Source organism: Podarcis vaucheri, assembly GCF_965113315.1.
Source record: "Podarcis vaucheri genome assembly, chromosome: 6".
NCBI lineage: Eukaryota > Metazoa > Chordata > Lepidosauria > Squamata > Lacertidae > Podarcis > Podarcis vaucheri.
Genome location: NC_138764.1, coordinates 57,508,211 through 57,525,862, shown reverse-complemented (window position 1 = coordinate 57,525,862; position 17,652 = coordinate 57,508,211). Strand labels below are relative to the sequence as shown.

Sequence of the window (17,652 nt, the reverse complement as noted above, 5' to 3'; positions counted from 1 at the left end):
CTTTTGGTAATGCATTTGCTTCAGTCAAACTAGATGGAATTGGGTTACTTTGACTCAAGTTTTTTTTTTAAAAAAGCTTCACATGTATTTTTATAGATATCCTGCAGCAAAAGGAAGCCTCTGACCCAGCCCACTTTATTTAGATGTTTAAGTTTTGCATAGTTCCACTGCGCTTGATGCTTCCTTGATGGAAGTAGACATTTACAGGAAATGGAAGTAGCTGCAGCTCATGACTTCTTTGGGTGAAGCCTGTGTATTTTGCTATAGATGTCTTCTGCAGGCCTTGTTTTGTTTATACCCCAGTTTTTGTATTGAACACAAGCTGGTTGCTTCCAGCACCTCTTCATCTTCTGATGTGATGCTGCAAAACTGAACCATAACTCTACAGTGAGGGACAGAAGTATGAGCAAACGGAGAAAACAGCTAAAAATGAGTGTCATTTATTGCTATGAATAATTCTGGCAATACTGCATGACTAGCTGAAATATCTGATTAAGGCATAATGTGGAGTCTTGGTATTTGCACAGAATCCCCTTGCTGTAGAGAAGTAAAGAGAAGGTGCAGCTCAGTGTTTTGTTTTGTTTGGAAAACACTGTGTACAATCTTATAAACCTTGAGAATAAACATCCAAATGATCCAATTTTCAGGGTTAAATTCACAATATTATCATTTGTTTAAAAACACTGGAGTGTATTTAATTATGAAACAGCCACACCACTGCACAGATTCTGGTGGAGATAATTTCCATTCAACTCTCCCCTGTATTTCATCCTAGAAATACTTTCATATCACTTAAATGAGCAATTTCTTATTGATACAGTTACTGTAATAAAGGTGATGTTCACACACTGGGAAACATATTGCCTTCTCTGATCCCAAAGCCTTATTCAGTTCACCCAAAACAACACTGGGTTGACATTGCCATATCAGGAAGGAATTGAAACCGCAAATGGGGCAAGATTTTTTGTTTTGCACTAACATAGGATTTGGAGCTTATGAGGCTATACCTGATTCTACAACATGTGCCATTGTTTCCTTTGCTTGATCCTGCTACAAAGCCCTCTCATAGGAGAAGGGAGAAACTCCTGGCTGCAATGGGAGCAACCTTGCCATCATCCCCAGAAAAGGATAGCAGACATGAGAAAACAGGAGACTCTCCAGTAGTGAAATCATTGTGGTTTCAGTACTGGCAAAAAGCTATATTGACAGAAGCACAGCTTCAGGGAAGAGGTGTACATGCCCACACAATCTGAAGGGCCTATGATGCACTACCATCTGAACATCTTCCATCAAACAGGAGAGGTTCTAAAGCTGAACACTTGATGAAACTACCAGTGGTCAACTGGTAGTTGAAGAAAACTACAATCAGAAGGAAGAATAATGAGAAAATAGAGGAAGGATTGCTGCTACATTTCTAAAGTCACTGTAATGGGCAGTTCTCAATTCAATTATACCAGGCACAGAGTGGATGGCTTACCTGAAAGCATAAATATCATTTGATACACAGATAAAAGAGATTGTATAAGGGAATTATATACACTGGTTGTACAATGTGCAGCCCAGGGTATGAAACAAAACCTAGATAGCAAAACACACCTCTGCCTCAGTCCAAGCAGTGTTGCTGGTGTGAGTGATGCCAGTGGCAGCAGAAAGTGAGATGCTGCAATGCTCCTTGTAATTCTGCTTCTGTTTTGAACTAATTCCTACAAAGTTTGCAAGAGCTGCATCCTAGAGCTGCTTGCCTGCAGCACTGTACATGGGATTCTCACTTATCGCAGGCAACACTCAAAAATGTTGGCCACAAACAATATGTGAATGAACCAAGTGTCCCTCCTAGCACATTCCTGTATTATCCTTAGAATAACTTCTTTGTTTAGGCACATCTCTCTCCCACATGTTGGCAACATATCTTCCAAAAATCTCACAGCAAGGCTCTTATCACAATTTCCACTCCATCTTGAAATACGTTGGAACCACTACAAAATTAAGAAACTTGACACTGGTTTTAGAGAGAGGCCATGCATAAACATTGTAATGATGCGTGCTAGTCTGGACTTTTTACTTTTTAGTCTGGCTTTCTGTGGATCAGTGCAGCTCTTCCTCTTCACTAGCTTGGGTACAATAGGAGTTGTCCAACAATATCTAGAGGGCATCAGTTTGGGGAAAGCTGTTTTTCACCATTCTCCCCACCTCTACTACATGCAGCTTTTCCTCATGTACCTTGAATATTTATCTGATCAAGTGTGTGCTAGGACTTTAAAGAACAACACCACATAATGTGGGGTTTTTTACACTTAAAAACTGCTTCCACAGTGGGCTGGGTTCATTAAAATTCTGCCTGTCTTTCAATAGCCTAAACCTGCAGTCTAGTACACAATAATGTGGGAGGTAATCCATGGATAACCTCAAATTACACAAATGAAATGTATTGAGAAGCTACTGCAGCTCAGTGTACAGAAAATGGGAAAATATAGTTGTTAGCAAGAAGCTAAGGGTTGTAGATCAGATATTGGTCTGAAGCCAAAGAGCAGGTAGGAGAATCTGTAACAAGTATGAGATAACTGGAAGCTCCTAGAAAATGGGGTGATAAGGTATTGGAGAATATGACAAATTGGTGCTTGGTTCCTAATATCCTCTCAAAGTTTGAAATGGGGTTCCAATTCATTCTCTTTCTCCTCTGCCACCTCCTCCTCCTCCTCCTCTTCTTCTTCCTGCAAGCCTTGATTGGGTTCAATGTAGTTATCTTCAATGAAACCATCATCATCCTCTGCAGGACACCCAGCTACTCTAGGGATGCCTTGGTTCCTCCCATAGGCCACATCCATGTCAGCTTCCTCAGCATGGCTGCTTCCAATGGAGCGGGAATCAGGCAGCCGTTGATGGTTGTAGCTAGCACGGTTCCTCTGCAACAATTTGCATTTAGCAACCAACGCAATAACAATGGAGATGGCGATAGCTGAAAGCACAAATGCAGCAAAGTATGGCCAGCTATGAGCAACTTTTCCAGGGGGAAGTGTGTTAGTAGAGGCTGCAAAGGAAAGGAAAGCTGGTGTATAGTTAAAATACTCACTACCCATGTTCTCATTCAGGAAATATATTTGACTACAAACCTATGTAAAAACTTACTCAGGAATAAATCCCACTGAAGTGAGTAAGCATGCATTGAATTGCATGGCACACCTCTGTCTTTTTTCTTAATAGGTGTGAACAGGGGAAACCATAGTCCTATGTCCTTTCTTTGATGAAAATAGTACAGCGACAGAGGTCATTGGAGATATGAGCCACTCTCCCTGGCAAGTGGCACCCATTCCTGGACTAAGCATATCAAGCTGAAATTGGAAGTTATTGATGTCAACACAGAGTAGTATAGCAAGCATTTCATTCACTGAGTCGGGGACTACAGTGGAGCCTGTCACTGACCTTCCGTGCCTGATCCTTCCCTTCTACAAGGTTATCTAATATTGGCTTAATACAATAGTGGCATAAAACAGCACAATGTGACTGGAAGAAAGTTTGCTGAGAGTAATCTGCAGATCCAGCCCCAGCTAACTAATCTAGAGCAAAACAAAGCCTAAAATTCTACATTGTTCATTTGTGGATCAAGGCATTCATAGAGATTTGGCTCTTTTAGGGTTGGGTTGATTTGAGGTTTTTTGCCTGCCTTGGGATCATCATTGCAAGCTTCTCATAACTGTGTGGAAGCTGGTAGCTAGAATCAGCTAATTATCTCATTTGTAAATGACTGTTGCAAGCACCACCACCATCAGGAAGGATTTCCTGCTTTCATATAGCACTGTTGTGAGCAACAATGCCGGTAAACAGGAAACACAGAAAGAAGCATGTCATTAAAAACATTTTTCATTACCAGGGTTTAGAGTTACCCTTTATGGTTTTAATAAGAATGGGATACCTCTCAGCCCTGCCAAATCATCTCAGTATGCCTGGATCAGCAAAAAACGAGCAGGAATTGGCCTCCCTAACACATGCTGTTTGCACTGGTGACTGCGACTCTAATTCATTCTCACAGAAGGCTCTCCTAGGGGAACACCAGCGAGTGATAGTTCTGGGATTCGGTGGAGAAAAAATATCAAATGCAAAAATTATAAAATGGGTGTTATAGCTCATCAGAAGGACCCCCAGTTTATTGAGCATTTGTCGTGATTTGTTTGCCCCAAGGTTGCTGAGAGGTTAGATGACATTGGCTATTTCTTGGACACTCATACAGTTTTGTTTGCAAGGAGGTTATATGTCGCTAGGTCAAGCAAGTGTTATGCCAGGCTTCCTCAACCTCGGCCCTCCAGGTGTTTTGGGACTACAATTCCCATCATCCCTGACCACTGGTCCTGCTAGCTAGGGAGTTGTAGGCCCAAAACATCTGGAGGGCCGAGGTTGAGGAAGCCTGTGTTATGCCATGCTTTCCTGTGTATTTTCCCATCACTTTCCTAACCACAAAAGTCCAGTATTTGGGGGAAGCACATTTGTTGTTCAAGACCTCCCAACCTGCATTTATTTATTTAGTTATTGCCTACCCTTCACCCTAAGATTCCAGGGTGGGTTACATCAATTAAAACCTGAATCTGCTGGTATGTTATTCAGTCCCACCTGAAAATGGTTACACTTTGGAAGTGGCCTGTCTTGCTTCACTTACTGTAATTTTTAGATGTCAGGTTACCGGTAGTTGAATGTTCATCCGGAGGGGCCCTCACTTTTCTTCTGTGTCCCTGGTCCTGATAGTCCAGAGTTCTAATCTCTTTAGTCTTGAGCTCTAGGCGTGAATCATGGATCAGCTCAGCTAGAGGACACAAAAGCTGTTAGTGTCCATTCACACTGAGAGATTACAGTTTATTTTCCATCCTAGGTTCATTCCATTGAGATAATACAAATCTTAGGTGGTTTTATGAGAGGCAAAACCTTTTGCCCACCTCCCGGTTTGAGACTGCCTAAATCGACTTGGTTTCCTGGGATTATTCCTCAATCTTCATTTAGTCAGATACGAAGCCTCTATTCCCTCAATATAAGCAGAAATACTGCAGTTGTGCACAGAGCTTGTCATGAACACATCTTATTGGGTGTACTCAGTTACACACTGAAAACCTGCCCTCCATTGGTTCTATTTTGTATCCTCTTTTTTTTTTTACAGGAGTATTTAATCTTATTATTGAGGTTGAATCCTGACAAGACAGAAGTACTGTTTTTGGGGGACGGGGCGGGCAGGTGTGGGGGATTCCCTGGTCCTGAATGGGGCAACTGTGCCCCTGAGGGACCAGATGCGCAGCCTGGCAGTCATTTTGGACTCACAGCTGTCCATGGAGATGTAGGTTAATTCTGTGTCCAGGGCGGCTGTCTACCAGCTCCACCTGGTATGCAGGCTAAGACCCTACCTGCCCGCAGACTGTCTCGCCAGAGTGGTGCATGCTCTAGTTATCTCCTGCTTGGACTACAGCAATGCGTTCTACGTGGGGCTACCTTTGAAGGTGACCCGGAAACTGCAATTACTCCAGAATGCCGCAGCTAGACTGGTGACTGGGAGCGGCCGCTGGGACCACATAACACTGGTCCTGAGAGATCTACATTGGCTCCCAGTATGTTTCCGAGCACAATTCCAAGTGTTGGTGTTGACCTTTAAAGCCCTAAACGGCCTCGGTCCTGTATACCTGAAGGAGCTTCTCCACCCCCATCGTTCAGCCCGGACACTGAGATCCAGCGCCGAGGGCCTTCTGGCGGTTCCCTCATTGCGAGAAGTGAGGTTACAGGGAACCAGACAGAGGGCCTTCTCAGTAGTGATGCCCACCCTGTGGAACACCCTCCCTTCAGATGTGAAGGAAATAAGCAGCTATCCTATCTTTAAAAGACATCTGAAGGCAGCCCTGGTTAGGGAAGTTTTTAATATTTAATGCTGTATTGTTTTTAACACTTGATTGGGAGCTGCCCAGAGTGGCTGGGGAAACTCAACCAGATGGGCGGGGTATAAATAATAATTTTTTATTATTATTATTTAGAAACCAATTATCAGAGACTGTGTGCATGTTTTCCCATTATACGCCTCAAGCAGGGGCATACAGTATAGCATTGCATATGGGCAAGCGAGTGGCCTGGTTGAAGAGGACAGGCCACTGCTCTGCCAGTTTCCTTGGTAGAAGGGTTGCTTTTCTTTTAACTAGCCCTTTTATAAACTTCTATCATACCCAGAGAACCACAGTGCTTTCTAGCTGGATTCAACCTGCTGCTTTTTTTTTGTTTTGGTTTGAACATCTGTGTTTCTGAGTACTGTCCATTCGACAACCCACTTCCCATTGCTTGACTCACCTTCTGTTTGTTGTAGTCCCTGTTGGGAAGGAGTGATGGAGGCACTGTACACCCAGGGATTCCCCTGAAGCTCAACATGGTAGATTCTTTGCACAAGTAACTGAGCAAGTTCAGCTGAATATAACAGCTCATTGTCCTGCAGGTCCAGATGGATGAGGTTTCCAGAGACCGGAAACACAGAGGGTTCCAGATACTGAAGTTTATTGTTTTTCAGGAGCAGTATGTGAAGGTTTTTCAAGCCCAGGAAGCTCTTTGAGTGCATGTTGGAAATGCTGCAACTGCTTAAATCCAAGAGGTGGAGAGCACCCAGGTTACAAAAGAGGCCAGGATAGAGAGTAGGAATGGTATTGCTGGAGAGGTTTAGAGAATGCAGAGAAGGGAAGCTTCTCAGAAATGTTCCATGTCTGGGCATTATCAATGAGTTAAAAGACAGGTCCAGGTTGGTGATATGTCTGGGAAGAGATTTTGGAGCATGGAGAAGGCTCTTTCCACTGCAGGCTGCCCATCCCTGTGAAACATCATAGTACCAACATGAAACCACAAGACATTCAAGCATCATCATTCAAATCAATTATTTAGTTTGGGTTGAGATCTTTCCCTAAAAGAATCATTTAGCTACTGGGTGACAGAAAAGCTTCTGCAGCTTGCCTTCACCCCAATTAAAAGTGGTTGGGACTGACTGCCAAGTATATAGATGCTCAAATTAAAGGCTGCTTTTGCATTCTACTGTTAGCAAATTACCATGTTTTGCAGGTTGCAACATCTCATGTAATTTTTTTTTTAAGTGTTAAATTTGAACTAGAGTGCTCTAAAGCTGAAGCAAGCTGACATTTCCCACACATACGTTAGTGACATACTTGAAATGCATAAAGGAGTACTGGCAAAATCAATTACGCAGAGATTATGCATACCAACCCTTCACTTGGGCTGCACTCCTGTTGACCTTGTTAATCTCCCCAATCTGCCCTTTAGAGTAGCAGGGATCAGTATGGGGATTAGTGTTGATAAAGCTGAATAGCTAAATCACATATTGATCCAGTTTAGTTAAATCCAAGCTATGTCTCGAATCGTTATTTCACTAGGATTGCAATCCTGTGCAAACATACTTGGAAATAAGTTCACTTTCACTGACTTCTGAGCCTTGGATCAGGCTACAGGACACAGTTCATGACAGTGTTCATTATCGTATATAAATAACAACCATTGGAAGAATAAGCCTCTGTACAATAGTGTATAGGGACGCGGGTGGCGCTGTGGGTAAAACCTCAGTGCCTAGGACTTGCCGATCGTATGGTTGGCGGTTCGAATCCCCGCGGCGGGGTGAGCTCCCGTCGTTCGGTCCCAGCTCCTGCCCACCTAGCAGTTCAAAAGCACTCTTAAGTGCAAGTAGATAAATAGGGACCGCTTTATAGCGAGAAGGTAAACGGCGTTTCCATGTGCTGCGCTGGTGCTGGCTCGCCAGCTGCAACTTCGTCACGCTGGCCACGTGATCCGGAAGTGTCTTCGGACGGCGCCGGCTCACGGCCTCTAGAGCGAGATGAGCACGCAACCCTAGAGTCGGACACGACTGGCCCGTACGGGCAGGGGTACCTTTACCTTTACTTTTTACAATAGTGTATGCTTTAATTGTGAATGTTATTAGAATGCATAACTTTTTTAAAAAAGTGGGAAGTGGAACTGAAAAATCTGGAGATTATCACATACAGCCAACCTTTAATCAGATAAACTGATCAAGATCTTCCAGGATGCAGAATTTTCAGATTATTCTTCACTATATACACATGTATATTTTGCTTACCTGCTTGTCAATATTGCAGGGATGTCCTGATGCAACAGTCCATACCCAGAGCATGCTGGAGACCCAGAAATACCAGGCATCTTTCATTTTGCTTCAGGAAGCTGTAAAAGAAAGGGAGGAATGCCATGGCACAGTTGGTGACACAAGAATCCTGGAGACCTGCTCCATGGTAAGAAGTGGGTGATGTGGGTAGGATGGATATGGCACAGCAATTTTCAGGGTGCTTCTCTATCATTAAGAAATGCTGGTGCCTTTCAACTCCGTAGCTGTGAATGCAGATTCCTTTGTATTGCAGTTAACGTGGGGAAATGAACTGTATGGGTGGACTTTGCAATATCTGGCCTTCAGAAACTAATTTGGTATCAGGAGTCCATTCTAGCGGATTAGAATCATAGTTAAAGCCAAGACATCAGGTTGGAGAGGAAAACTGAAGGAAGAAGTACAAAATGAATAAAAGATCTAAAAGCCATGAGCTTTGAGTTCCTCCAGATAAAGTGCTTGTTCAACATTCACTCTGATTTGTTTGCACAAAGCTTACACGGTAGTCTGGTCTTTGTTGAGCATTCATTCTGACTTGTTATTGAGTGGTTATATGACAATGAGCAGTCATTTTGATTTGCTTGTGAGATGTTCACACATCTTGTTAATCATTCATTTATCCCACTCTTTCCTAATCATCACTTTTCAAATTTCAAGAGGTCTGTTGTTTTTTAAAGTGGATTTGTTGCACAAGGGCAACAGAGCACTTGAATTGCACAAACAGCTTGTGCATGCTGGAGCTTACTGTGTGTTTGCAGCCTTTTGCATTCCCATTTAATTTGTGTATTGTAATAGGAATTTTCTGGTCTTAGATATATGGTAATGTTCATAAGTGTACCAACCAAGCAGATACATAGATCAGCACAGGAAGGCCAACCTGGAACCATTTTGATTCCTAAACTGACCAAATCCTTTCTCTGCAAGGTCAAAATGGAAAAGCCTCCCCATTGTCTTTCCCTTCACAAATCATGTCTGTGTTTGAATAGGGTGTGAGCCTGTGACCTGGCCCAGGAACTAAGTATTTATCATTACAAAAGACTGGCCAGGCTACCCAGGAAATCCAATCAAGTAACCTGCCAGACAGGAGATAAACAAAAACAGGAGAAAAACAATATTAATTTTTTTTATTTTGGACCGCCTTTTTGTGATGTAGGTGTGATGTATCTGAGGGGTGGTCTTAGGTTACACCCCTTCTGTGATGTATGTATGATGTTTCTGGGGGTGGTCTTGATCTACAGGATGGGAATTTCAAAAGTCTTTATAAGGCTTTGCACACCATTTTTCTGGGTCCTCCTCCTTTCCTGCGTGTGAAGGGAGCACCCTGTTGCAACAGATCAATAAAGATCAAGCTTACTAGCTGCTTTGCTTCTCAATAGTCTCTGGTTGGTCTCTGTTATTCTCTCCTACCAATAGGGAACCTATGTAAGGACTCTATATGGGCTCTTGGATACCCCATAAGGGAAAAGGGCAATTTTTGTTTACAACAGTATGACCTTACAACACACAACTTGATGCATCCCCACCACCCCCACTGGTAAATCCGGGTTTACTCAATATGGGGAGAATTCACTTGGGGTCACATAAAGTATTTTTCTGTGTTTGGGGGGTGAGTGACTCAGTTGTCACTTTCTGTTGCTCGCCTGTCCATGCCTACTACTTCCTCAGTACGTACATTTCTTTCCCAGCTGTCCTCATAACTATTTCCAGTGCACTCCTGAATGGATTATTTTTGCCCCTTTTGGTCCCCCAGATTTGCACAAACCACAAAACTGCACAAACAGACTACATTTAAAAATCCTACACCAGATGTATTTGGCAGCAATCTGAAAAGTGCACTGAGAATTTACAATTTTTTTCATTTCTTTCCCAGCAAGCTAATAAGAGCGCCTCAGGAGCATAGCCACAGCTCAGGAACACGTCAATTGCCTGACTGTGTGTCTCTGCACACTACTTGGGCAGGGAAATTTTTCAAAACCACAAATTGCACAGAAAATTATCTGTGTGCATGCTCTGTTAATACTTAATCGGCATATAATGGAATCAACAAATTAGAAGGCAGGGACGCACACAAAAGGGTATGAAAGGGAAAGGCTGAAATTACTCCTGATACACAAATTCAAGTATGTGCAGGTGTGAACCACTCCAGTCTAATTCCAACTGGGCAGGGCTGTAAGCAAGCGAACAGCTAAATAATACTCAAATGTGCACAAGACCCTAAAGTCTGAGAATGCACTTCAATACCTCCTGCAAAATACTAACAGCCTGGAGGCACCCTCTGCCCTTAAAAAGAATAGTAGAACATTGAAAGATCACATTGAGGTTGGAACGGAGAATGGCCAAGTGCCAGAGACCTGAACAGGAAACGGGGAAATCAAGTAGTGTACAGAAACAGGACAGATGGCAAGCATCTGAGCTCAAAGACTAGCAAAGCAATCATAATGAATGAAGAGAAGAGCCTAGACAGATACAGCAGTTGTGCCGATTCTAATAGGTGCCCTTTGTAAGACAGCCAAATTTTCAGGACTAGATTCCTGCACTCATTCTGCAGGCTGCATTTACACACGGCGAGAACAGCAGTTGTTCACACTGTTGTATCCAAGGCATACAAAATCTCAGAAGCATATTATTGCTTACCTTGTGCTAAAAAAGGAGGAAGACTGGCGTTTGAATTCTGAACCACGCCCAAGGCGACTTCACCCCTGCCTCCACACAGTTTGGCACTGCCAGAGTTAGGTGAGAACCCCCACACCAAAACAGCACAGGGAGTCCTGCCATGAGGGAGAGTTACTGCAATTTAAAATGTTTACTCCCTTTGCCAGGTTCTCACTCTTCCCCAAATATTCCCTGCAGGCAGAAAAATAATTTACCTCAGGAACTGTGCCAGTTTGCGTGTGTGCTCTCTCTCTCTTCCTGGGTCTGTATACTGTGGGAGTGGCAGGTGCTCAAGAAAATGGAGGGTGAATGTGAAAAAGGTGAAAGGTAAAGGAAGCCAGTTACATATTAACTGGAATCGGCACCTCTTGTCTTTGGGACATGGTAGGATCCAAAATAAGGCTCTGGTCCTAGGACAGGAGGAAGGGAGGTGCCCATTAGGCACTGTTTGCCCACAGATCAAGAAACAAAGTCATAAAGGTCATGTGCAAACTTGTACAACTGTTTACATGGATGCCTGCATTAATTCTGAATGACACATTAATCCTGAAGGATATACAAAGGGTATTTCTGTGTGGAAGAGGCCAGTATTCCTGGAAGGGCTATAGCTCAGTGGTGGATTGTATGTTTTGCATGCAGAATGCCTCAGATGCAAACCCAAGCATGTAGGGCTGGCAAAGACGCATTGCCTGAAACCCTGGAAAGCTACTGCCAATCAGTAGAGGTAATACTGAGACAGATGGCTCAATATTCTGGGCTCTGTATTTGGAAGCTTCCTATGTCTTTTGTGTTGTACTTGTGTGGTTCAGATTGCACATCTTGTGAGGGTCTCCTAGGTTGTTCCTGCTTATAATAAAATATCAAATAGGTGCCCTGTCCATTGAACACCATGGAGGTTTTCCGGCAGGCAGGGTTAACACTACAAACAAATGTTGCTATTTCACGGTGATCTGCAAGCAGAATTCCACCCTGAAGGTGTTGTGCTTTTTCTTTGTGTACATCCAACTGTGTTCCATCTATACTAGTTTGTGTTAACACAGCCATATGGGTGGGAAAGTACAGTTCACCCAAGCATTTGACTTTTTTGTTGAACCTCTCCTCTCCCCACCCCATAGCCCGCTCCTGCTTTCTGCTTTAGTGCTACCATTTTAGACCAGCTGTAGAGGAAGCTGCTGCCGTCTGGCAGAGAACAGGAAACAGTGTGCAAAGGAGAGCCAACTTTTGTGGAAGAGGGAAGCATAAAACACACTCCACCCTGTCTTATATGCTGTGGGGATTTGAGGAAAAAATGAACCGCCCAGGCTGGTTGCAAGAAGCACATTCCCTTAATTCCTCCCACACCTTTTGCTCTGCCCTCTGGGGTCCCCAAGGGTGAAGTGTTCTCTGTAAGGGTTCACAGAGCACTCACAAAATAGCTGACCACAGAGTGTCATTAGGAATGGGTGGGGAATTACTTTGTGGCTGGATCCCCTGGTCTAGGGATGTGGTGGCTTCTCCAGCTGTCTGAGAGGAAACGGGTTCCCTTAATTAACAATAGTACAATTTACTGTGAGTGTTCTCTGGTTCTGTTAAAACTACCCTGTTGTCCCTTATTGTATAACGGCTTTCCATGTTTTTATCTTTAGTATTTTGCCAGGCCAGTGGCAGAAGCAGCCTGTTCTATAGCTCTCGGAAAAGAACCTCCAGTACAAAATGGAGGGTTGTTTCTTTCTTTCATTTTTTTACATTTTTAATGTATTTTATTTTTAAAAACCCCTTCATGGATCACTGCCTTGCCGTGGCGAAGGGGCTTGAAGAACTCAGAGAAGCTATGAACTACGCCGAGCAGGGCACCCAAGATGAACAGGTCATAGTGGAGAGTTTTGACCAAACGTGATCCACCTGGAGTAGGAATCGGCAAGCCACTCCAGTATCCCTGCCAAGAAAACTCCATGGACAAAGACAACAGGCATATAAAAGTTATGACACTGGAAGATGAGCCCCTCAGGTCGGAAGGTGTCCAACATGCTACTGGGGAAGAGCGGAGGACAAGTACAAGTAGATCCAGAGCTGATGAAGCGGCTGGGCCAAAGCCGAAAGGACGCTCAGTTGTGGATATGCATGGAAGCGAAAGGAAAGTCCAATGCTGTAAAGAAAAATATTGCATAGGAACCTGGAATGTAAGAACCATGAACCTGGGTAAGTTGGATGTGGTAAAAAATGAGATGGCAAGAATAAATATTGACATCCTGGGCATCAGTGAGCTAAAATGGACGGGAATGGACGAATTCAGTTCGAATGACTACCATATCTACTACTGTGGGCAAGAAACCCGTAAGAGAAATGGAGTGGCCCTCATAGTCAACAAAAGAGTGGCGAAAGCTGTACTGGGATGCAGTCTCAAAAATGATAGAATGATCTCGATACGAATCCAAGGCAGACCTTTTAACATCACAGTAATCCAAGTTTATGCACCAACTACTGGTGCTGAAGAAACTGAAATTGACCAGTTCTATGAAGACTTACAAGACCTTATCGAAGTGACACCAAAGAAGGATGTTCTGCTCATTATAGGGGATTGGAATGCTAAAGTAGGGAATCAAGAGATAAAAGGAACAACTGGCAAGTTTGGCCTTGGAGATCAAAACGAAGCAGGGCAAAGGCTAATAGAGTTCTGTCAAGAGAACAAGCTGGTCATCACAAACACGCTTTTCCAACAACACAAGAGACGGCTCTACACATGGACATCCCCAGATGGGCAACATCGAAATCAGATTGATTATATTCTCTGCAGCCAAAGATGGAGAAGCTCTATACAGTCAGCAAAAACAAGACCTGGAGCTGACTGTGGCTCAGATCATCAGCTCCTTATAGCAAAATTCAAGCTTAAACTGAAGAAAGTAGGAAAAACCACTGGACAGGTAAGATACAATCTAAACCAAATCCCTTATGAATACACAGTGGAAGTGAGGAACAGGTTTAAGGATTTAGATTTGCTGGACAGAGTGCCTGAAGAACTATGGATGGAGGCTCGCAACATTATACAGGAGGCAGCAACTAAAACCATCCCAATGAAAAAGAAATGCAAGAAAGCAAAGTGGCTGTCCAACGAGGCCTTACAAATAGCGGGGGAGAGAAGGCAAGCAAAATGCGAGGGAGATAGTGAAAGATACAGGAAATTGAATGCAGATTTCCAAAGAACAGCAAGGAAAGACAAGAAGGCCTTCTTAAACGAGCAATGCAAAGAAATAGAGGAAAGCAACAGAATGGGAAGAACCAGAGATCTGTTCAAGAAAATCGGAAATATGAAAGGAACATTTCGTACAAAGATTACCATAATAAAGGACAAAAGTGGTAAAGATCTAACTGAAGCAGAAGACATCAAGAAGAGGTGGCAAGAATACACAGAGGAATTATACCAGAAAGATATGGATGTCTCGTACACCCCAGGTAGTGTGGTTGCTGACCTTGAGCCAGACATCCTGGAGAGTGAAGTCAAATGGGCCTTAGAAAGCACTGCAAATAACAAGGCCAGTGGAAGTGATGGTATTCCAGCTGAACTGTTTAAAATTTTAAAAGATGATGCTGTTAAGGTGCTACACTCAATATGCCAGCAAGTTTGGAAAACTCAGCAGTGGCCAGAGGATTGGAGAAGATCAGTCTACATTCCAATCCCAAAGAAAGGCAGTGCCAAAGAATGCTCCAACTACCGCACAATTTCACTCATTTCACATGCTAGCAAGGTTATGCTTAAAATTCTACAAGGAAGGCTCAAGCAGTATGTGGACCGAGAACTCCCAGAAGTGCAAGCTGGATTTAGAAGAGGCAGAGGAACCAGAGACCAAATTGCAAACATGCGCTGGATTATGGAGAAAGCTAGAGAGTTCCAGAAAGACATCTACTTCTGCTTCATTGACTATGCAAAAGCCTTTGACTGTGTTGACCACAGCAAACTATGGCAAGTTCTTAAAGAAATGGGAGTGCCTGATCACCTCATCTGTCTCCTGCGAAATCTCTATGTGGGACAAGAAGCTACAGTTAGAACTGGATATGGAACAACTGATTGGTTCCAAATTGGGAAAGGAGTACGGCAAGGCTGTATATTGTCTCCCTGCTTATTTAACTTATATGCAGAATTCATCATGCGAAAGGCTGGGCTGGATGAATCCCAAGCCGGAATTAAGATTGCCGGAAGAAATATCAACAACCTCAGATATGCAGATGACACAACCTTGATGGCAGAAAGTGAAGAGGAATTAAAGAACCTTTTAATGAGGGTGAAAGAGGAGAGCGCAAAATATGGTCTGAAGCTCAACATCAAAAAAACGAAGATCATGGCCACTGGGCCCATCACCTCCTGGCAAATAGATGGGGAAGAAATGGAGGCAGTGAGAGATTTTACTTTCTTGGGCTCCATGATCAATGCAGATGGTGACAGCAGTCACGAAATTAAAAGACGCCTGCTCCTTGGGAGAAAGGCGATGGCAAACCTAGACAACATCTTAAAAAGCAGAGACATCACCTTGCCAACAAAGGTCCGTATAGTAAAAGCCATGGTTTTCCCAGTAGTGATGTATGGAAGTGAGAGCTGGACCATAAAGAAGGCTGATCGCCGAAGAATTGATGCTTTTGAATTATGGTGCTGGAGGAGACTCTTGAGAGTCCCATGGACTGCAAGAAGATCAAACCTCTCCATTCTGAAGGAAATCAGCCCTGAGTGCTCACTGGAAGGACAGATCGTGAAGCTGAGGCTCCAATACTTTGGCCACCTCATGAGAAGAGAGGACTCCCTGGAAAAGACCCTGATGTTGGGAAAGATGGAGGGCACAAGGAGAAGGGGACGACAGAGAATGAGATGGTTGGATGGTGTTCTTGAAGCTACTAGCATGAGTTTGATCAAACTGCGGGAGGCAGTGGAGGACAGAAGTGCCTGGCGTGCTCTGGTCCATGGGGTCACGAAGAGTCGGACACGACTAAATGACTAAACAACAACAACATTTTTAAAAAAGAAAGAAGCCCCACAAAATCATGACATTCAAGTTGGTTATTGAATTTTTCTATCACTGTGTTTCTGGGAATTAACAGAAATTGTTTATTATTAATTTAAACCACACACCAGAAATGAGACTAAAAATCAGACTGGAGGGGACAAAGAATAATCTGCAGGGGACTTCATCAAAACAAAGTATGAGCAGCCCTGGTTGTTTCTAAGTACAGTCGTACCTTGGAAGTCGAACAGAATCCATTCCGAAAGTCCGTTTGACTTCCAAAGCATTCGGAAACCAAAGCACGGCTTCTGATTGATTGAAGGAAGTTCCTGCAGCCAACCGGAAGCCCCTTCGGACGTTCAGCTTCCAAAAATAGTTCACAAACTGGAACACTCACTTCCGGGTTTGGGGCGTTCAGGAGCCAAAACGTTAAGAACTAAGCTGTTCGAACACGAAGGTATTAAGACACGCCACATGATTTGGGTATGTTTGGTGTTTTTGAAATCACTTCATTGTGGACACACCACTTCAGGGCTGGCCCAAGATATTTTACTGCCTGAGGTGAAGGATGAGGTATCACCCCCCCCCCAAACGACACACAAGACACATACTGAAACCAACTAGAATAACAGTGGTACCTCTACTTACAAACACAATCATAAATAGTAAAAGTCCGTAAATAGAGAGCCGCTACTGCGCGTGTGAGAAGCGCGATAGAGCGCTTCTGCACACTGTGCGAAGTGGACAGATCACTTCTGTGCGTGTGCGCGCAGTGTATACTTCCGGGTTTGCCACGTTCACAACCCGAAAGTCCGCGACATGAAGCGAACGCAACCAGAGGTATGACTGTGGTAGGCTTTCTTTCTTTCTTTCTTTCTTTCTTTCTTTCTTTCTTTTTTTCTTTCTTACATTTCTATCCTGCCCTTCCTCCCAAAGGAGCCCAGGACAGCAAGCTCGAAATGTGATGGAGAACAAGGAATATAATCAGTTTACCAGGAATTAGAATTGGTGGGAATGACTGGCCGCTGCTTTGGAAAGGATACAAGAAAAATATTAGGTTTCTCCTGCCCTTATCAGAAGCAGGAAGAAGTGAAGAGGACAATGGCACCTGTCAGCGCCCTTTATGTTCTTGCAGCCACCTGGCAGCCAAGCTCCTAACTTCCTCTTAGCAATAATGTAGAATTATTAGGGTTGTGATTCACCTGACTCTTTCTTAGAAAAGGGAAATATGCTGAAAATTCTCCCCGCCCCAATCTTTCTGCTTCCTCCCAAATGCAAACCAGCCTTCCCTTTGCCAGGATCTGTTCCTGTTCTCTGTTTGTATAAACACACCCCCTACATTCTTTCAGCAAAGATTATTTGATGCAGCCTTTTAGCTTGGGGTCCTGCCAACCTAGCAGTTCGAAAGCACATCAAGTGCAAGTAGATAAATAGGTACCGCTCTGGCGGGAAGGTAAACGGCGTTTCCGTGCACTGCTCTGGTTCGCCAGAAGTGGCTTAGTCACACTGGCCACATGACCTGGAAGCTGTACACCGGATCCCTTGGCCAATAAAGCAAGATGAGCGCCACAACCCCAGAGTCGGACACGACTGGACCTAATGGTCAGGGGTCCCTTTACCTTTACCTTTTAGCTTGGGGTTGTCAGTTTGCTGCTGGCAGGGCTCCAATGCTTTTAGCTGTTGCATAGGTGGCAGAAATTCAACAGATGAAGCATTTCCTGCATTATTTATTTTTCACATTACTTAACTGATGACCACTTTGATGTCACTAGGTAAAAATAATCTGTTCATTTTTGAGCATTCATCCTGATTTGCTTGCACAAAAGCTGATGTAGAGGTTATAGGATTCTGCTCTTAATTGAGTGTTTGTTCTGATTTGTTTGTGGGGAG

General features: G+C 43.7%; 1 protein-coding gene across 2 annotated transcripts; it reads right to left on the bottom strand.

Annotated features, from left to right (window-relative positions):
- Nucleotides 1–669: 669 nt before the first annotated feature.
- On the bottom strand, nucleotides 670–11,214 carry LOC309535625 (type III endosome membrane protein TEMP). Of its 2 annotated transcripts, none has more exons than XM_082228921.1 (5): nucleotides 11,011–11,214; nucleotides 8,105–8,205; nucleotides 6,307–6,814; nucleotides 4,649–4,792; nucleotides 670–3,028 (listed from the first exon to the last, which is right to left on the bottom strand). In XM_082228921.1, exons 2-5 carry the CDS (start codon nucleotides 8,189–8,191, stop codon nucleotides 2,637–2,639), a joined length of 1,131 nt encoding a protein of 376 aa, XP_082085047.1. In that variant the 5' UTR covers nucleotides 8,192–8,205; nucleotides 11,011–11,214; the 3' UTR covers nucleotides 670–2,636. The 2 variants fall into 2 exon arrangements, with proteins under 2 accessions (XP_082085047.1, XP_082085048.1); XM_082228922.1 differs by lacking the exon at nucleotides 11,011–11,214 and adding an exon at nucleotides 10,778–10,999.
- Nucleotides 11,215–17,652: the final 6,438 nt, after the last annotated feature.

Bases quoted from the DNA above. Each gene is read 5' to 3' on its own strand.
- LOC309535625 (XM_082228921.1), bottom strand. From the start codon at position 8,191: ATGAAAGATGCCTGGTATTTCTGGGTCTCCAGCATGCTCTGGGTATGG. The intron at 6,815-8,104 runs GTAAGCAAAATA...GATGTTTCACAG, and splicing joins CCTGCAATATTGACAAGCAG to GGATGGGCAGCCTGCAGTGG. The intron at 4,793-6,306 runs GTGAGTCAAGCA...TGTGTCCTCTAG, and splicing joins GGGACTACAACAAACAGAAG to CTGAGCTGATCCATGATTCA.